Here is a 20,723-nt window from a genome sequence, read left to right as displayed (position 1 = left end):
CCAGCCTTCTCCCCTTCTTCTTTCCCTCTGCCCATCATCTCCTTTCCCTCTGCCCATCATCATCTCCTTTCCCTCTCCCCATCTCCTCCTCTTTCCCCCCTCACTCTTCCCCTCATCCTCCTCCTCCACATCCTCCTTCCCCCTCCACCTTCTCTTCTCCTCCTCCTCATTCCTTCCTTCTCCTCCCCATGTTCTCCTCCTCCTCCAAATCCTCCTTCCTCCTCCTCCTCCTTCTCCTCCTCACACCCCCCTCCTTTTCCTCCCCTCCCCTCTTCATCCTTCTTTCCCTTCCTTATTTTCCTCCTTCTCCTCCTCCCCTGGGCTGGGAGCAATCAAAGTCAGAACTCTGGCTGTGTAGGCGGAGGGCAGGGCCAGGGGTGGGAGGAGGTCCCGCACAGTTCGGGGGCACAGCCCAGTGAGGCCCTGTGTTTCAGACAAAGCCTCCAATTGGCAGATGCCACCTCCACCCTGGGTTAGCCTCTGTGTCCCGGCACCGGTCCCCCCGTCTCCTAATCCTCGACCCCGGACGGCCGGTATCGGACGGGCCTCTACGGACCGCGCTATGTGCCGGCGGCGAGACGGAGGGTGCCCGGTGCCCGGGACGATGACGACGACGACGCTGCTGCTGCTGGGCTACCTGGGCTACCTGGCGCTGGGCACGGCCGTGTTCTGGGCCCTGGAGGGCGGCGCCGAGCGCCAGGCCGGACAGAGGCTGCAGCTGGACCGCTGGGCCCTTCTGCGCAACCACACCTGTCTGGATCCCGCAGCCCTGGACAAACTCATCAAGGTCAGGAAAGGGGAAGGGGCAGCCTGGGGGGGGGCAATGGGCAGAGGGGGGGGTCAGGAGGGCCCAGGGCAAGGTGCAGAGGGGAATCTGGGGGTGGGGGGAGAATAGGAGGCACTTAAAAAAATATCATTTTTTAAAAAAAATGCAAGTGACCTGGAGGAGCATGTGCACGGTGAGCCTGCTGCGGGACAGAGAGATTGATTTTCTTGTTATCTAGCACAGGATTTAGCACAGTGTCTGGTCCACAATACTTTCTTAACATATATAATGCAGCTATTATGACGATAATGTCTGTGTGTGTCTGGGAGACCCCTGAGAAGCAGCTTGCCTAGTGGAAAGAGCAGCAGGAGTCCTGGGTTCTATTCACAGCTTCGCCACTTGCTTACTGGGTGACCGTGAACAAGTCACTTAACTTCTCTATGTTTTTGTTCCCTCATCCTGCAGTGTAAAATGGGGGTTCAGTACCTGTTTTCCCTTCCCCTGAGCCCCCCGTGGATCAGGGACTGTGTCCCACCTGACTGCCTTGTGTCTACCACAGCATGTGACACATAGTAAGCGCTTAACAGATGTCACTCTTCTTGTTGGGGTAGTATTTATGTGTGCGGAGTCTATTTGGAGTCGCACTGTGGTGTAGTGGATAGAGCATGGACCTAGGAGTCAGAAGGACCTGGGTTCTAATCCCGGCTCCGCCGCTCGTCTGCTGTGTGACCTCGAGCAAGTCACTTCACTTCTCTGGGCCTCAGTTACCTCATCTGGAAAATGGGGATTTAGCATGTGAGCCCCGTGTGGGACAGGGACTGTGTCCAACCTGATTAACTTGTATCTACCCCTGCTTGACACGTAGTAAGTGCTCAACGAGTACCGTGATTATTATTATAATTACGTATTGGTATTAGTGCAAGTGGAGTGTCCCGATTATAGAAAGAGATGACCGCGACTCAGTGTCTGAGGTGTGGGGTGTATGTCAGCAACTGGGGAAAGGTCAGTGTTGAATTCCCATTAAGCTCCATACTTTTCCAAGACCGCACTAGTCCTAGACAAATTCTGTGTTTTGTTTTTTTTAATGGTATTTGGTCAGCGCTTACTGTGCGCCAGGCACTGTCCTAAACTGCACATAGTAAGCGCTCAGTAAATACACCTGACTGACTTTCTCAGGGAATTGAGGCTCTTTTGTTGGAACGATGCAGTTTGAGGCCACCCCAAGCCAAGCTCAACAGAGCATCCTCTGTCTTCCCACTGCATGGGGACAAACGGTGACCATCTCAGCGCTCGGGAGCATACAGGACCGAGGAGCCGGTGGCCATTGGCAGGAGCGATCAGGGTGACCCAGTCCGGCTGGCACCCAGATGCCCTGAGCATCTCTAAGCGGGCTACGCTCTGTTCCCGCAGGGCATCGTCCGGGCTTACAAGAGCGGCGTCATCCTGCAAGGCAACAAAACCAACATGGGACGCTGGGAACTGGTCGGCTCCTTCTTCTTCTCCGTCTCCACCATCACCACCATCGGTAATAATAATAACAGTATCTGCTAATAAATATTAGTTGTGGTGTGCCAGGCACTGTACAGTCCCTGTCCCATGTGGGGCTCTCAGTCTCAATTCCCATTTTACAGATGAGGTATGTGAGGCCCAGAGAAGTGAAGGGACTTGCCTATGGTCACGCAGCAGACAAGTGGCCAAGCCGGGATTAGAACCCCTGACCTTCTGACTCCCGGGCTCTAACCACTACGCCATGCTACTGTACTAAGCCCTGAGCTAAATACTAGGTAATTGAGTTGGACACAGTCCCTGTCCCACACAGGACTCTCAGTTTTAATCGCCATTTTACGGATGAGGGAACTGAAGCCCAGAGAAATGAAGTGACTTGTCCAAGGTCACACAACAGGCATGTAACAGAGCCAGGATTAGAAAGCAGGTCCTTTGACTCCCATCCCTGGGCTCTTTCCACTAGGACATGCTGTTCCTCTAGAAGAATTTCATAAAGGAAAGCAGGAAAAAGAGAGAAGAAAAAAGGAGGGGAGGAAAGGAGGAGAGAAGGAAGCGTGGCTCAGTGGAAAGAGCCCGGGCTTGGGAGTCAGAGTTCATGGGTTCGAATGCCGGCTCTGCCACTTGTCAGCTGTGTGACTGTGGGCGAGTCACTTCACTTCTCTGTGCCTCAGTTCCCTCATCTGTAAAATGGGGCTCAACGGTGAGTCTCACGTGGGACAACCTGATTACCCTGTATCTACCCCAGCGCTTAGAACAGTACCCTGTACGTAGCGCTTAACAAATACCAACATTATTATTATAAGAGCAGAGTGGAGGACTGTGTGGTGCCGAGCAGGGAGATATTTTCTGGTCCTGTATGATAAATGTCCTCTCCCTCAGGTTTCAAGTCTAAATTTATTCTGACTTTCCCCCAAAACATTGTTTCCATTCCATAGCCAAAGATACAGCTCAGGAATTTAATCATTGTGCTAAATAAGTGTTGTCTCTTGACTGGTGTGTTCTGTGCATAGTCTCATTTCCTGTTAACCCACTGGATTTAGGGTAATTCAGACAGGAAGGGGGAAGAACCATCCCCCCAAGGTCCTTCAGAAGGTAGGCAGAAATTCCCTGATCGTGAGGTGTGTCCCGATTGTTTCTACTGTAGCTCCACCCCTGAATTTCTACAAAATAGTTGGTGATATACACTTCCGATTTATTCCTTTATTAATCACCCAAATAACAGAGTTGGGTGGATTAAGCCTTTTGACAGTTCTAGTTTTTATACACAGTCTCTTGTAATTATTTTTATGGTATTTGTTAAAACACTTTCTATGTTGTGCCAGGTACCAGCTCTGGGAGACACAATAGACAAGTTGATCACAGTCCCTGTCCCACATGGGGGCTCGCAGGCTTAATCCCCGTTTTACGGATGAGGTAACCGAGGCCCAGAGAAGTTAAGCAACTTGACCAAAGTCACGCAGCAGACGAGTGGCAGAGCTGGGACTAGGATCCAGGTCCTTCTGACTTCCAGGCCCATGCTTTATCCACTAGGCCACACTGCTTCCTCATTTGATCCTTAAGCTAAAGTTAACTGCGTCAGGATTCTATCAGCGGTTGGAAGTGGTCAAGACCCTTTGGAAACCAGTCTTCTGATGTTTTGACACAGCGTTTGATCAGCACCATCAGCTCTCTCTCTCTCCCCTATCATGTGGGGGTATGAGCAAACCCCAGATTTTAACATTTTTACATATCAACCGCTGCTTACCATCAAACCAACCCAGCCCTTGTTTTCCTCCTGCTTTCACACCAACCCAGCCCCTGTTTTCTCTTAAACAGTGGTCTCCTCGCTCTCAAGGTCCCAAGGACCTTCATACGATTCAACCATCTCCTCAGGGTATCGCCAGATGATGCAGTTATTACTGTAGATCACCTCACCTACCAAGGTTTTAACTTTACTGACCCCACCATGACCCTTCAATCCCCTTGGTCCAGTGAGCCCATCCCGGTCCTCCTCTTCCCCACCCCTTGCACCATCCCCACCCCTCTCTCCTGACCCAGAGTCACCCTTTGTCCCCCAGACCACCCCCCCCCGAGTTACCTGAGTTACCCCAGCTCCATCAGGGGGAAGCTCCCCTTCATCCTTGACCTGCTCCTGACTCAATTACTACTCCCTGACATCTGGCTTTCTCCAGAGGTCACGGTCTCTCCTGCTGCTCTCTCCAGAGGGGGACGTATCTTCATTCATTCAGTAGTATTTATTGAGCGCTTACTATGGGCAGAGCACTGTACTAAGCGCTTGGAATGTACGATTTGGCAACAGATAGAGACCCCCACTCCTCCAGACTCAATGGGAAAGGTGTTGGCTTCCTTCTCGTGCCCCAGTGCCTCGCTCACACCATCCCACCTCCCCTTCCTCTTCTTTTCTTTCTCTTTGAAGCCCATAATATCCACCTCTTCCACCCCCTCCAGATTCTAGTAATGGTCATCTACGGCTCCCCAGGCCCCACCTCCAACGTTGTTAACCATTTTGATCCCTTTCCTTCGTTCCTCCTCTCTTTCTCCGTCCCTAAATTGATGGTTGGGGACCTCGATATCCCCACGGACGTTCCTGTCGACCCTTCCGCTACCTGCTTTCTGTTACTCCTCAGCTCCACCCCACCTCACCCACTCACCAAACCGGACACAGACTCGATCTCGTCGTCTCTAGCCACTGTACAATCTCTACCCCCACCCACTCTGAAGCCCCTCTATCCGACCACAACCTCCTCACTTACCTCCTCTCCCACACACCTCCTCCTTGCAAATCTGTGCTCTTCCCCCACAGAGACCACTGACGTGCTGACCCCTTCCAGTTTTCTCGAATCATCATGACCCACTTAGCCTCCATCCCCGAACTACCTTCCCTTGATGGCCAAATTGACGCTCTCGACACCACCCTCTCTGCTGAACTCCACTCGCCCGCTCCCCTATCCCTCTGTCGATCTCGTACCACTGACCCCCAGCCCTGGATCACCTCCTCAGTCCGCCTCCTTCTCTCTTATGCACAAACTGTAGAGTGCTGCTGGAGAAAATCTAGATATCAGGCTGACTCTTTCACCCCTCCCGGGCCCACAGCACTAATGTCCGTAAATGCAATTTATTTATATTAACGTCTGTCAGCCCGTCTAGACCGTAACCTTGCTGTGGGCGGGGAATGTGTCCGTGTACTGTTACATCACACTCTTCCAAGCTCTTAGTACAGTGCTCCGCACGCTGTAAGTGCTCCATAAATGAATGAATTAATGAACCGTAGATGTTCAATAAATGCCACCGATTGATTGATGTGTCAGGAAGGATTCCGTAAAAGAGCCTTTCCTCAACCCTCTCCGGCTTCTCTCTGGCTCTGGCCTCAGAAAGAATCTCGCCCTTCCCACCCCTTGGGTTGTGGGGAGCCCCAGGGACGAGTTTTGGAACCAGGGGAGAGGGGAATGTTCTGTTGAAGCAGAGGCCTCTGGGAGAGCTTGAGATGGGGATTGTGTTTGGTGGGAGAGGATGGGGAGAGAAGAGAGGGGAAGGGAAGCAGAACTTTTAGCCCAGGGTGAAAGTGGGGCTACTCCAAGGTTGTCCGGGACCCCAGAAAGGAGGGGAGACAGTGGATTCTCCCCAGATCCCCTAGAAGTGTGGCTCCGATCCCTGCCCTAGCTCCTGGAGACCGCCAGATGGTAGCACGGGACCGTTCGTCCCTCCACTCCCACCAAGTCTCCTTTTTCGTGGTATTTGTTAAGCCCTGACTAATAATGATTGTGATATTTAATTAATAATAAGCAGGGTATCTGTTAATTGCTTACCGTGAGCCCAGGCACTGTACTCAGCGCTGGGGTGGATAGAAGCAAATCAGATAGAAGCAGCGTGGTTCAGTGGAAAGAGCCCGGGCTTGGGAGGCAGAGGTTGTGGGTTCGAATGCCGCCTCTGCCGCTTGTCAGCTGTGGGACTGTGGGCAAGTCACTTGACTTCTCGGTGCCTCAGTTACCTCATCTGTAAAATGGGGATTAACTGTGAGCCTCACGAGGCACAACCTGATCACCCTGTATCTCCCCCAGCGCTTAGAACGGTGCTCTGCACATAGTATGTGCTTAACAAATACCAACATTATTATCATTATTATCATCATCCCCATTTTATAGATGAAGTAACCGAGACACAGAGAAGTGAACTAGCTTGCCCAAGGCCACCCAGCAGACAAGTGGCAGAGCTGGAAGTAGAACCCATGACCTTCGTACTCCCAGTCCTGTGCTCTATACACTATGCCGTGCCAATTAAGCGCTTACTATGTGCCAGGCACTGTCCTAAGCGCTGGGGTGGTTACAAGCAAGTCAGTTTGGACACAGTCTCTGTCCCAAGTGGGGCTCACAGTCTTAATCCCCTTATTTCAGATGAGGTAATAGTATCTACTGAGCATCTGCTACGTGCAGAGCACTCTACTAAGTGCTTGGGAGTCATTCAGTCAGTCGTACATATTAAGTGCTTACTGTGGGCAGAGCACTGTACTAAGCACTTAGGAGAGTACACTATAACTGACACATTCCCTGCTCACAACTAGTTTACAGTCTAGACGGGGAGACAGACATTAATATAAATAAATGACAGATATGGACATAAGTGCTGAGGGCTGGGGGTGGCGGATGAATTAAGGAAGCAAGTCAGGGCGACATAAGAGGGAGTGAGGGAAGAGGAAAGGAGGACTTAATCAGGGAAGGCCTCTTGGAGGAGATGGGCCTTCCATTAAGCTTGGAAGCCAGGGGTGAGTAATTGTTGTCCACCAAACCCCAGGATGACAGGGGACGGGAACACCCAGAGAAGTTGGAGGACGATGTGTTCGAGACAAACCAGGAAAATCATTTTCTCCCAGATCACTGACCATTTGGACTTTGTCTCTCCAGAGGGCAAGGAGGGAGCGACATCAGAGAAGAAAGATTTCAGCCGCTAGAGAGCCGGAGAGTCAGTCCACCTCTGAAGAGTTCCCTATTTTATTGTAACTTTTCCTGTGCCTGGTGAGGGGGTGGTTTTATCACCCTTCAGGCACTAGAGACATGATTGAAGGGAGATTTTAAAGAACAGACTAGCCCCTGGTGAACTGACCGTTGGGAGAGGGTCACTGTAGTAGCAGGAAGCAGCGCGTCTGGGAGTCGGAGGACCTGGGTTCTAATCCTGACTCTGCCACTCATCTGCTATGTGACCTTGAGCATGTCACTTCACTTCTCTGTGTCTCAAATTCCTCTTCTGTAAAATAATAATGATGGTATTTGTCAAGTGCTTACTATGTGCCAAACACTGTTCTAAGCGCTGGATTTAATGTCCATTCTCCCTTCCCCTTAGGCTTTGAGACCCATGCGGGACAGGGACTGTGTCTAATCTGATTACCTTGTATCTTTCTTAGCACTTATTACAGTGCCTGGCACTTAGTAAGTGCTCAACAAGTACTATCATTATTGTCATCATGCTCGTCATTGTACTAGGAGCTTGGGAAATTCAAAACAAACAAGGGACATGGTCATTCATTCGTCCAGTTGTATTTATCGAGCTCTTACAGTGTTCAGAACACTGTACCAAGCACTTGGGAGACTAGAATACAAGAATAAACAGACACATTCCCTGTCCACAGTGAGTTCCCTGCTCATGAGGCCCCTACTCTTTACTGGGGAAGACAGACGTAATTTTTTTTGCAAATATTTATCCAAAGAGTAATCAAAATGAATATTTGAATGAACGTATGAATGAACATTTGAATGAACATAAACATGATTAAAAAAATGCACCAAAGAGGTCTATAAATAAACGTGAGTGCTAAGGATGGTTAGTGGGTTTATGTGACTTGCGATCCTGGGAATTTATCTGGGAAGACTTGTTGGAGTTTTAGGGGGGCTTTGAAGTTGGGGAAAGCTGTGGTCTTTCAAATTACTAAGACTGGGAGCCCAGTGTGGGACAGGGACTGTGTCCAATCTGATCAACTTGTTTCTACCCAGCGCTTTGACATTTGGTTAGTGCTTAACAAATATAATAACAATAAAAATAATAATTGGGGGAGGGGACGGGGTTAGAATCAAGAGCAGCGGAGGCAGCGATAGCATTTATTAGGCATCTATTGTCTACAAAGCCGCATCCTGGGTGCTGACTCAGAGTTAGACAGATCCCTGGCCCTTAAGAGACCTGTAATCTCAGGGTAAAGAAGGGAGATGGGACTGGGAGACAGATACGGTAGGAGAGATGAAACATAAAAAGCACTAAAACCACATAAAAGTAAAGGAAAAGAATCAAACACCACCTCCAAACCAAAAAGCAGTAGAGAGGGCCAGATTATCGGATTCCTCGTGACTCGAGTCCGACAGTGACAGCGGCAGCTACAGTGACCGTCACAGCTGGAATCGGTCATGTTTATTGGGTGCTTACTATGTGCAGGGCATTGTACTAAGCGCTTGGGAGAGTGCAACACAACACACCAACGCAAGTGGGTGCCTTGCTTGTGTCCTTCCACATTAGAGCAGGGCAGGATGGAATTGAGACCCGGAGTGGCCTGAAGGGCCCTGGTAGAGATGACCAAACAAACAGTGGGGAAAAGTTGTGCCTAAGGAAGAAAGAGGAGGAAAACGATGAGGGGGGAGATGATACTCAACATGAGATGGCAGGAACCTGAACCAACAACTTCCAAAGCACGGAAAGGGCAGAGGTCGCAGGAAGCGATTGATGAAATTCGTCTGCCCTTCCCGTCACCCTGTTCAAGTGCTCATTTTAAAAGCCTTGGCCTCTCTGGGCCGTCTCCCAGTTCCCATCCGTCTATTCATTCATTTACTGAGTCATATTTATGGAACGCTTATCGTGTGCAGGGCACTGTACTGAGCGCTTGGGACAGTACGATACAGCAACAGACACATTCCCCGCCCACAGTGAGCTCACAGTCTAGAGGGGGAGAAAGACATTAATATTAATAAATAGATAAATAAATTACAGATATATATATCTATACACATGCTGTGGGGATGGGAAGGAAGATGAATGAAGAAGCAAGAGCGGCGCAGAAAGGAGTGGGAGAAGAAGAGAGAAGGGCTTAGTCGGGGAAGACTTCTTGGAGGAGATGGGCCTTCAATAAGACTTTGAAGTGGGGGAGAGAAACTGTCTAATATGAAGCAGCACGGCTCGGTGGAACGAGCCTGGGCTTCGGAGTCAGAGGTCATGAGTTCGACCCCCGGCTCTGCCACTTGTCAGCTGTGTGACTGTGGGCGAGTCACTTAACTTCTCTGTGCCTCAGTCACCTCATCCGTAAAATGGGGATTAACTGTGAGCCTCACGTGGGACCACCTGATTACCCTGTGTCTACTCCAGCGCTTAGAACAGTACCCTGCACATAGTAAGCTCTTAACAAATACCAACATTATTATCATCATGAGGAGGGAGGACATTCCAGGCCAGAGGGAGGATGTGGTCGAGAGGTCAGCAGCGAGATAGACGAGATGGAGATACGGTGAGAAGGCTAGCGTTAGAGGAACAGAGTGAGTTGTATTCTTTCCCAGTGCTTAGTCCAGTGCTCTCCGCCTCGCTTAATAAATACCGTGACTACCCCTCCTTGACCGTGCCCTTGTTTCCCGTGGTCACCTGTCGCAGTGCCTGTCAACCTCACCATCAGGAAGTCCTTTCTGATGTCTAACCTCAATCCCACCTGCTGCAGTCCGAGTGCACTTGCCCTTTTACGTTCCTCAGACGAGGTGGAGAGCAGCTGCGTTGTTCTGATTAACTTATGCTTGTGTGGTTGATGTTCCTTCCGGAGGCAGGCTTCCTTTCCCGAGCCTTTTGGCTTTCCCTTGGGTACCCAGCTGCGGGCAGACCTCTAGACTGTGAGCTCGCTGTGGGCAAGGAATGTGTCCATTGTTTCAGTGTCCTCTCCCGGGCACTTAGCGCAGCGCTCTGCACACAGTAAGCACTCAATAAATACGACTGATGACTCCCTCTCTGGACTGTAAGCTCATTAGGAGCGGGGGAAATGTCTGCTGATTCTGTTGTACTTTCCTAAGTGCTCAGTGTAGTGTTCTGCACGTAGTAAGCGCTCGATAAATATCACTGATTGCTTTATTGATTGGAGTAAGCGCTCAATAAATAGTATTGAATGAATGAATGGAGGTTCTCAGGCTCCTGAATGCCTGGATCCTGCCCTGCCCCCTCTCCCCCCGCCCTCCCCATCCCTCCTCTTTGTCCAGGTTACGGGAATCTGAGCCCCAACACGGCCAACACCCGCCTCTTCTGCATCTTCTTCGCCTTCCTGGGCATCCCCCTGCACCTGATCCTGCTCAACCGCTTGGGCTGGCTCATGCTAGCCTGGGTGCACCAGTCTGCCCGCATCCTCAACAACCGCTGGAGGCTGGGCCAGGTGAGCAGGGGGAGGGGAGAGGAAGTTGGGGGAGGGGACGGGGGTCTGCTGATCCCCAGGGAGCAGTGCGGCCCGGTGGACAGAGCACAGGCCCGACGATAAAAAGGACCTGGTCTAATCCCGGCCCTGCCACTTGTCTGTTGCGGGACCTTGGACAAGTCGCTTCACTTCTCTATGCCTCAGTTCCCTCATCTTTAAAATGGGGTTTAAGACTCTGAGTCCCATGTGGACCTGATTAACCTGCCACTGCTCCAACGCTTAGAACTGGGCTTGGCACATAGTAAGTGCTTAACAAGTACCATTTTTATTATCCGCTGTGGGACCTTGGATGAATCGCTTCACTTCTCTGGGCTTCAGTTATCTCATCTGTGAAATGGGGATTAAGACTGGGAGCCCATGTGGACCGTGGAATGCGCCCAACCTGATTAAGTGGTATCTGCCCCAGAGGTTAGAACAGTGCCTGGAAAATAGTATTAAGCGCTTAACAGATAGTATTTAAGAAAAAGAAAAAGCGGGGCGGGGGGAGGCGGACAGACTCCCCACCCTGGAGAACAAGGGTGGTACCGACAGCTGCTTCTAGAGCTGGGGGTCTCGGCACCAACTCCACCCAACTGACCAGGACCCCCATCTGCCTGGGGAAACCTGGAATACCAAGTGAAACCCCAAGTTCTAACAATACTACCGGAGGTACTGGTCAAACGCTTCCTGGGTGCTAAGCAACGTACAAAGCAGTGTGACCTAGTGGATAAAACCCAGGCCTGAGAATCAGAAGGACCTGGGTTCTAATCCCAGCCCCTCCACTCGTCTGCTGTGTGACCTGGGGTGAGTCACTTCACTTCTCTGTGCCTCAGTTACTCAGCTGTAAAATGGTAATTAAGACCGTGAGGCCCAGGTGGGACGGGTACCGTGTCCAACCCAACTTGCTTGTATCCACCCCAGCGCTTAGTACGACACCTGGCACAGAGTAAGAGTTTAACAAATGCCTCAATCATCACTAGGGGCAGATAAAAGTTAATAAAGTCAAACATTCCCTGTCCCGCACGGGGCTCACAGTCTCAGCGGGGAGGGAGAACAGTTGTTTATTTCCCGTTTTACAAATGAGGGAACTAAGGCCCAGAGAAATGAAGTGTCTTGCTCAAGGTCGCAGAGAATAGTCAGGTAGTCTGGATTAGAACTCAGGTCCTCTGACTTCCAATCTCATGCTCTTTCTCCTAGTCAGTGCCACTTCACTGCCCTCTCCCTGCCTTTCCCAGACCTTAGATCATCCTCGCCCACATCAGGGAGAAGCAGCAGTTTCAATTCAATCATATTTAGTTCAGTGGTAATAATAATAATGTCGGTATTTGTTAAGCGCTTACTATGTGCAGAGCACCGTTCTAAGCTCTGGGGGAGACATGGGGGAATCAGGTTGTCCCACATGGGGCTCACAGTCTTAATCCCCATTTTACAGATGAGGTAACTGAGGCCCAGAGAAGTTAAGTGACTTGCCCACAGTCACACAGCTGACAAGTGGAAGAGCTGGGATTCGAACTCATGACCTCTGACTCCAAACTTACTGAGCACTTTCTGTGTACAGTACTAAGCGCTTGGGAGAGTACAGACACATTCCCTGCCCACTACAAGTTTCCAGCTCTGCCTCTTTCCAGCCCTTCAGGGCCACGCTTTTCCAACCCTCCGTGCTCTCCCCAAGGTTTAAGAGTCCACCCCAGTCCCCACCCCAGTCCCCACCCCAGTCCTCACACCCCACCACCCCAAGAGAAGCAGCGTGGCTCAGTGAAAAGAGCGCGGGCTTGGGAGTCAGAGGTCATGCCTTTGAATCCCGGCTCTGCCACTTGGCAGCTGTGTGACTGTGGGCAAGTCATTTCACTTCTCTGTGCCTCAGTTCCCTCATCTGTAAAATGGGGATTAACTGTGAGCCTCCTGTGGGACTACCCGATTACCCTGTATCTCTCCCAGCGCTTAGAACAGTGCTCTGCACAGAGTAAGCGCTTAAATACCGACATTATTATTATTATCTTGCCTCGGACCACCCGGATAGCTCCTCTTCGGGGTGGAGCAGCAGATCGGATGCCAAAGTTGCCAAGAAATTACCCCATCAGATCAATTTTTCCATCCTCCCCAACCTCCCCTGGCATATTCAGTACCCGTAAAAACAGGGGCCGATAACCACTGGACAGGAAATGTGTCTTCTGTTGTACGTACTCTCCCAAGCGCTTAGTACAGTGCCCCGCACCCAGTTAGCGCTCAGTAAATACAATCGAATGATCGAATGAAGTAGCGGAATCGGCAGGCTGGGGCAGGGGAGTAGGCAGACCAGTCTTCTGGGAGAGAGAGAGTTAAAGAAAGAGGCCCACCCTGTCCCTCTCCACCTTCGGGGGCCCGGACCGAGTCCAGGAAATTGTCTAATTTCATTGTAGCTCTGCACGGTAGAATCTCAATCGGCCCCTCTGTGTCCCTCTGCAGTTGCATTTTGGCGAGAGGAAATGGGCAGTCGGGGAGCCTCGGGCTGTTGGAGCTCAAATAAGACCATTTCAGCTATTCCTCTGCTTCCGGGCAGACTGGCCCTTCTCTCCAGTCCGGGCCAAACTCCAGGTCTCAAAGAGCCCCCGGGGCATTTATTCTCAGAAGGGTCGAAGAGGCTCTGCGCTCTTTCCCCCCACCACACCGGCCGGTGGCTCCCAGAACCCCTTCCGGCCACACCCGATCTTCCTCCTGCTTGCTTGACCTCAGAGATTCCCAGTTTGGCCTGCAGCGAGCCCCCTCAGCATCCTTCCCACCCCGGCACATTAGGCGTTGAAGCCGTTCAGGCCGGCTTTCTGGTCCAGTGCAGGCCCTCGGCTCGGGTGGCGGGGCAGGGGGGGCGGGTTCGTGGCTGGGGGCCTCCTCCACCCCTCCCCGCAGTGCCGCCTCACTCCTCCCGGAGGGGCAGGACAGAGGACACCTGCCAGCCATCTGCCTCTCCATTTGTTTCATCAGTCAGTTCGGTTAGTTAATGAAGAACCATGAAATTCATCTAATTTGCCGGAGCTGGGAATGGAGCAAGGTGGGGCGGGGACCCGTTATAAGGTACCTGCCCATCCTCACCCCCACACACACATCCTGTCCACACCCCAAAACACCTCCATACCCGCCCCGTCCACACACGCCGCCCGCACACACAGCACTCTGACTCACAGACACACGCTCACACAGACTCCCCACAACCACACACACCCAGACACACACCCTGTCCGGGCCCCAGAACACACCCTGACCTCCATCCCCTCCACATACCCCGCTCACTCGCACCCACACGCACATACCGCTCAGGGGCACACTGTGCCCACACACTCGCACGGACTACCCCAAACCCACGCACCCGAACGCACACCCTGTCCGCGCCCCGAAACACACCCTGACACCCACCTCGTCCACACCCCCTGCTCACTCCCACCCCCGTACGTATCGCTCTGATGCATACTCTGTCCGCACACTCACCCAGACCTCCCAACCTCACACACCATCCCTACACACACCCAAACCCAGGTGTGCGTAGGGATGGTGTGTGTGGTTGCCCAACCCCTTACGCACACCCGCCTGGACAAACACCCTGTCCATACTCCAACACTTATCCTGACCGTACACCCACACACCCTTGCGGTATACACTCTAAAACACCCCCCCTCCACCATCACACACACACACACACACACACACACACGAGCATGATGCCAAGCCTCCCCCCCTCACCGTTTCCTCTTTCCAGGACCCAAGATTGACCAAGCGCCTGGCTCAGTCCTGCGCCCTGCTGAGCGGTTTTCTGTTCTTCTTCCTGCTGCCCCCTCTGCTCTTCTGTCACGTCGAAGGCTGGAGCTTCGAGGAGGGGTTTTACTACTCCTTCATCACCCTGAGCACCATCGGCTTCGGCGACTACATCGTTGGTGAGTGACGGAGAGGTGAGGGCCGGGGAAGAAGCAGCCGCCAACTCCAGAGAGCGGGCGTCGGTGGGAGGAAGGGCCTCCGCGATGCTCCTGCCCTCATGCTCAGCCAACCTGTCCTAACCTCGCAGGTCTCCAGAGGAGATTTCACAACCGCCCTCCCTCACCTGCTCCCGTGATTTCCCGTGTTTCGTTTTCATCTGTTTTGTTCTGGCTTTGGCCTCAGAAGAAGTGGAGCGGAGAGCCTAGGTGTCTCGAGGTTTGACTGTAAGCTCACTGGGGGCAGCGAATGGGTCTGTTTATTGTTAGAGTGTACTCTCCCAAGTGCTTAGTACAGTGTTTTGCACACAGTAAGCATTCAATAAATACGACCGATTGACTGACTGCCTAACCCTGTAGCCTAATCGATCAACTGTGTTTACTGACTGCTTACTGTGTGCAGAGCCGTGTACTATATGGGAGAGAGCAGTGTAATAAGAAACAGATTCACTCCCTGCCCCCAGTGAGCTCACAGTCCAGGGGAGCAGACAGACATTAATATAAATGAATAAATTACGGATATGTATGTAAGTGCCGTGGGGGTGGGAGGGGGTGACGAATGAAGGGAGCTAGTCAAGGTGATGCAGAAGGGAAAGGGAGAAGAGGAAAGGAGGGCTTAGTCAGGGAAGGCTTCTTGGAGGAGATGTGCATTCAGTAAGGCTTGGAAGGAGGGAAGAGTAATTGTCTGTTAAATGTGGAGCAGGAGGGCATTGCATGCAGGACGTGGGGTCCAGAAGCCCATCTGTCATCCCCAGGGGCTTTCACAACCCCCTCTAGGGTCTCCATGCCTTGGGGGGAGGGAGAGAAGGGACAGAACAAACTCCTGGACTGTGGTAAAGGTCGCTGCCTGGGAGGCCGATGGAAGGAGTGACAGCTCACAGCTGAGTAAAGGATAATGGGATTTATCTTCCGTCACCTCAGGTAATAATGAGTTTTTTTGGTTAAGCACTTGCTACGTGCTTAGTACGGACTAAGGACCAGGGGTAGATACAAGATAACCTATGTGCCTGTTCCACATGGGGCTCACGGTCTCAGGTGGGAGGGAGATCAGGTATTGCATCCCCAATTACGGAGGAGAAGACTGAGAAGGTAAATGACTTGTCCTAGGTCACACAACAGGCAAGTGGTGCAGCCAGGATTAGAACTCAAGCCTTCTGACACACAGGCTCGTGTTGTGTGGAGAATGGATGTCAAAGGGCCACAAGGAAGCTTGGAAGAGGGAGGGAAGGACTCAGAATATGTGTCGGGCACTTTACCTCACCATTTTTTCATGGTATTTGTTAAGCGCTTCCTATGTGCCAGGCACTGTACTAAGCTCTGAGGTGGATATGAGCTATTCAGATCGGACACAGACCCTGTCCCACATGGGGCTCACAGTCTTAATTCCATTTTCAGAAGAGGAAACTGAAATACAGAGAAGTTAAGTGATTTGTCCAAGGTCACAGAGCAGACAAGTGGCAGAGCGAGAATTAGAATCCAGGTCCTTCTGACTCCCGGGCCTGTGCTCTGTCCACCGGACCAGAACCCTGAGAAAGACAGAAAACAGACAGGAGATAAAGACAGTTGTGGCCATTCCCATCCTTCAAAGACTTGTTTTTCACCATGTTTTCTTGACGAGTCAGAATGATTCTCCCCATTTTCCAGAAGGAGAAACTGAGGCACTGACCAGAAAGAAGCTGAATCCCCATTCATCTCCCTCTTCCCGGTGAGCCCCTAAGCCCCTTCATGGCGTAGTGGCTAGAGCCCGGGCCTGGGCGTCAGATGGTTGTGGGTTCTAATCCCAGCTCCACCACTTGTCTGCTGTGTGACCTTGGGCAAATCACTTCACGCCTCTGGGACCTCAGTTGCCTCATCTGTAAAATGGGGAATGAGACTGTGAGCCCCACATGGGACGAGGACTGTGACCAACCCGATTTGCTTGTATCCACCCCAGCGCTTAGTACAGTGCCTGGCACAGAGTAAACAAATACCACAGTTATTTACCCGGGCACCCGAGGCTCCTATCCCACTAGAGGCCAAGGCCGGTCTGGGGGGCAAAGTCAGCCCCTGTTGTCTTACCCCACCCACCTCTGCGACTTTCAATTGCATTTTCAGGCCGGCGGGGCCCCAAACCAGCTGCCTGCCACTTGTGATTTCTGCTGAAAAATAAAATAAAAGGGAAGAAAGGTACCGTCCCTCCACCCCCGCGCTCCGGAGAGAGCGCAAGACCCAAGCTGTGCTGAGCCTGGGAGCGGTCCCCGGTGGTCTCCCGGTGGAAGCTGTGATTCTGTTTGGGGCTCAGGGCCGGAGACCGTAAACTAATAACCCCTAATCCCATCCCCGGCCCAGAAAACCGCTCTGGGTTTCAAAGAGGACAGATCGGATTTGGGCCGCAGGGGATGTGTTCCCTTTGGTTTTTGCCCAGACTAAAGGCTCCCAGGTGCCTTTGGAGTTACTGCCTTGATCACCACCGTCCCCTCTCCGAGACGGCGCTGAGATCAACTGGGGTCCGAAACCCATCGTGGAAGGGCAGTTCAGTGGTGTTGGCTTGAGGATGAGTGAGTCTGAGACACCTTCTGGGTATCCAACAGTAGAAAAATCTTCAAAATGATTGGCATCTTGCTCTCCCTCTCTTTTTTTATGGTATTTTTTAAGCTTTTTGTTGTGGGTGTTTTAACGGTATTTGGTAAGCACTTACTATATGCCAGGTACTGTACTAAGCGCTGGGGTAGATATAAGCCAGACAGGTTGGAAACCGTCCCTGTCCCACAGGGGACTTAAAGTCCCCCATTTTACAGCTGAGGCAACCGAGATACAGAGGAAGTGCAGTGACTTGCCCAAGGTCGCACAGCAGACAAGTGGCAGAGCCAGAATTAGAACCCAGGTCCTTTTGACTCCACTTACTATGTAGGAGGCACTATACTAAGCTCTGGGGTAAATACAAGATCATCAGATTGGACACAGGCCACGTACCTCATGGGGCTCGCTGACTTAATGTCTATTTTACGGATGAGGTAACTGAGACCCAGAGAAGTGAAGTGACCTGTCCGAGGTCACGGAGCGTACAGGTGACGGAGAGGGGATTTGAACCCAGGTCCTCTGACTCTCGGGGCCAGGCTCTTTCCACTAGGCCACATTGCTTCTCTCAGCCCTCCTGCTTTTTGTCAAAGGCAAGAGACTGGGGAACCCCACCATTTTTTTAGTGCTGTCATCTTGCTTGCCGCCCCGCCAACTCACACCACCCTCTTAGAAGATTTTCTCTGACATCTACTCCAGCACACTTCCGAGAAACCTGGGTTCTAATCCCGGCTCTGCCCCTTGTCCTCCGCGTTGACCGTGGGCAAGCCATTTCACTTGCCTGGGCCTCCGTTCCCTCATCTGTAAAATGGGGATTAAGACTGTAAGTCCCACGTGGGACGTGGACTGGATCCAACCTGATGATCTTGTATCTCTCCCCGCACTTAGTACAGCGCCCGGCACATAGTAAGCACTTAACAAATTGTCTGGTCTTATGCTGTCGAGTCATCTCCGACCCATAGCGACGCCATGGACACATCTCTCCCAGAACACCCCACTCTCTATCCGCAATCGTTCTGGTTGTGTCTCCATAGAGTTTTCTTGGTAAAAATACAGAAGTGGTTTACCACCGCCTCCTTCAGCACAGTAAACTCGAGTCTCCGCCCTCGACTCTCTTCCATGCCACCGCCGCCTAGCACGGGTGAGTTTTGGCTTGCAGCAGATTTCTTTCCGCTGGCCAGCCACTGCCCGAGCTGGGAATGGAATGAGTAGGCCTCTGCTTGACTCTCCCTCCCTTGGTCGAGACTGGTAAAGGACTGGAAACTCTCCAGGTGCGTCCCCGAGAGGTGAACTTAACCAATACCATTAAAAAGGAAGATAGAAAGGGACGCGTTTGGGTAAGTGATGAGTGTAGGTTGTTTTGTAAATAGCTCGGGGTTATTGTCCCTACCAAGTAGCACTGGGCCTATTTTGGACAAGACAGCAGCACCAGGCAGATAGAGAGCTAATCTAACAATGGCCAACAAGACTGGTGAAAGTCTCGGGTGAGCACGCACCGAAAATGACACAACTCAGCATCAGCACGAGGGAGAACAGTGTTTATCAAGCACCATCTATGTATCTGCAGAGCACTGAGGTAAAAAAAAAAGAAGTCAAAATCACCATCCCTGTCCTCAGAGTTTATCATCTAAGGGGGAAACAGGATCCAGATGAATCAACACCCCAGTGGTTTTATTTTATTATCATCAATTTATTATATTTATTAAGTACTTACCATTTGCCAAATGTGTAATAAACTCTGAGGTAGATACAAGATCAGTCAAACCCAACTCCAGTCCCACGAGAGGCTCATAGTCTAAGCAAAAGAGTGAACGGGCTTTGAATCCCCATTTACGAATGAGGGAACGGAGGCACGGAGAAGAGAACTGACTTGCCCCAGGTGACACAGCGGACAGATGATGGCTGAGCTGGGACTAGACCCAGGGTCCTGATGCCAAGGTCCACGCTCCACCCATTAGGCCATACTGCTTACAGTGAACACTGTGATGGGTAGGTAGGCGAGGTAGTCGTAAGGGCAGCCCGGGAGTTTCCTGAGCTGCTGCTCCAGGCCAGGAGGGTCCTCATAAAGCCCTCCATCACCTTGCCCCTCTTACTTCACCTCATTTCTCTCCTACTATAATCCTGCCCGTGAACTTGGCTTCCCTAATACCCACCTACTCACTGTACCTCCATCTCGTCCATCTCGCCACCGTCCTCACACCCACATCCTGCCTCTGACCTGAAACGCCCTCCCTCTTCCTATCCGACAGACAGTCGTTCTCCTCATCTTCAAATTCTTATTAAAGGCCCATCTCCTCCAAGAGGCCTTCCTCGACTAAGCCCTCCTTTCCTCTCCTCCCACTCCCTTCCGCGTCACCCTGAATCGCTCCCTTTATTCACCCCTCCCGCAGCCCCACGGCACTGAAGTTCATATCTTTATTTATCTTAACGTCCGTCTCCCCCATCTGGACCCAGGGAACGTGTCCATCCATTCTGTTACATTGTACTCTCCCAAGCCCTTAGTACAGTGCTCTGCGCAAAGTAAACGCTCAGTGAATACGATTGATTGATTTATTGACTGAGCTTTCCCCTGCCAGGTTGGCAGCAGGTACCGTGAGCTGTGATACCGCTCCAGAATAGCGCCCGGGAGCGCTTCCGGCCTATGACCCTCACCTGGGGACGAGACCCCCTTCTAGCCCACAGGGAAGCCCCTAAGCCTCCTTCTCTTTAAGTCAGGGAGACGGTTCCCCCAGAAGCCCTCCCTTCTGAGTCAGAGGTCAGAAGGGGCAGCAGTCCTGACTTCCTGGGCTTTCTCTTCTTGCAGGGATGAACCCGGAGCGAGAATACCCCGTCTGGTATAAGAACGTGGTGTCTCTCTGGATCCTCTTCGGCATGTCCTGGCTGTCCTTGGTCATCAATCTCTGCATTCACCTGCTGGACAGCTCGGGGGCTTCCTGCCTGACCTGTGGTGGAAGGCGGGGCCCGAGGAGGGGCGAGCCGGGGCTGACCGAGCCGCCCGGCACCAGTGTCTCCCACGGAGCCTCACAGAAGCCGGAGACCGAGGCCTCCCCCGGCAGAGAGGAGAGGTGTTGAGCAAGTGGGAAGAGGAAGATAAAGTCGATCGAGTCGACGGAGAGGCAAGCAGGACTCACCTGGCTTGACCCTCATTCATTTGTTCATTCAGTCGTATTTATTGAGCGTTTACTGGGTGCAGAGCACTGTACTAAGCGTTTGGGAGAGTACGATATCACAACAAACATACGTTCCCTGACCACAGGAGCTTACAGTCATTTGGAGGGGGAGGTCTCTCTGCCGGGTTCCCTCTCACGGGGGCGGGGGATAATCCAGAGACCCCTCCCCAACTCCCGCCCTCCGTCCTCTATCCCCACTCTCTCCATTCTCTCTGTTGACCCAGGGGAAAGAGTCCTGCTCAGAAAGTCAGGAGGCCTGGACTCTAGTCCTCGTTCAGCCTGGCGAGTGTGGGCAAAAAATCCCTTGCCCGCCTATTCGCTATTTGCCTTCTGTGTGCCCCAGTAGGGACATGTCTGGCAGAGGCAATTCATTCGTTCATTCAATTGTATTTATT

The 20,723-nt window shown here is 51.9% G+C and overlaps 1 protein-coding gene across 1 annotated transcript; it reads left to right on the top strand.

Moving 5' to 3' along the window:
• The first annotated feature begins 350 nt into the window (after positions 1-350).
• On the top strand, positions 351-20,350 carry KCNK17 (potassium two pore domain channel subfamily K member 17). The gene is made up of 5 exons (XM_029047611.2): positions 351-787; positions 2,177-2,291; positions 10,477-10,646; positions 14,392-14,566; positions 19,962-20,350. The coding sequence occupies exons 1-5, from the start codon at positions 455-457 to the stop codon at positions 20,228-20,230; spliced, it is 1,062 nt and encodes a 353-aa protein (XP_028903444.1). The 5' UTR covers positions 351-454; the 3' UTR covers positions 20,231-20,350.
• Positions 20,351-20,723: the final 373 nt, after the last annotated feature.

The sequence above is a fragment of the Ornithorhynchus anatinus genome, chromosome 19, assembly GCF_004115215.2.
Source record: "Ornithorhynchus anatinus isolate Pmale09 chromosome 19, mOrnAna1.pri.v4, whole genome shotgun sequence".
In the NCBI taxonomy this organism is placed as follows: Eukaryota; Metazoa; Chordata; class Mammalia; order Monotremata; family Ornithorhynchidae; genus Ornithorhynchus; species Ornithorhynchus anatinus.
The sequence above is the reverse complement of the archived record's forward strand: the minus strand, read 5'-3'. Positions and strand labels throughout refer to the sequence as shown.

Coding starts and splice junctions, on each gene's coding strand:
- KCNK17 (XM_029047611.2), top strand. CDS start 455: ATGCCACCTCCACCCTGGGTTAGCCTCTGTGTCCCGGCACCGGTCCCC. Junction 2,292..10,476: donor CTCCACCATCACCACCATCG/GTAATAATAATA, acceptor CTCTTTGTCCAG/GTTACGGGAATCTGAGCCCC. Junction 10,647..14,391: donor ACCGCTGGAGGCTGGGCCAG/GTGAGCAGGGGG, acceptor TCCTCTTTCCAG/GACCCAAGATTGACCAAGCG.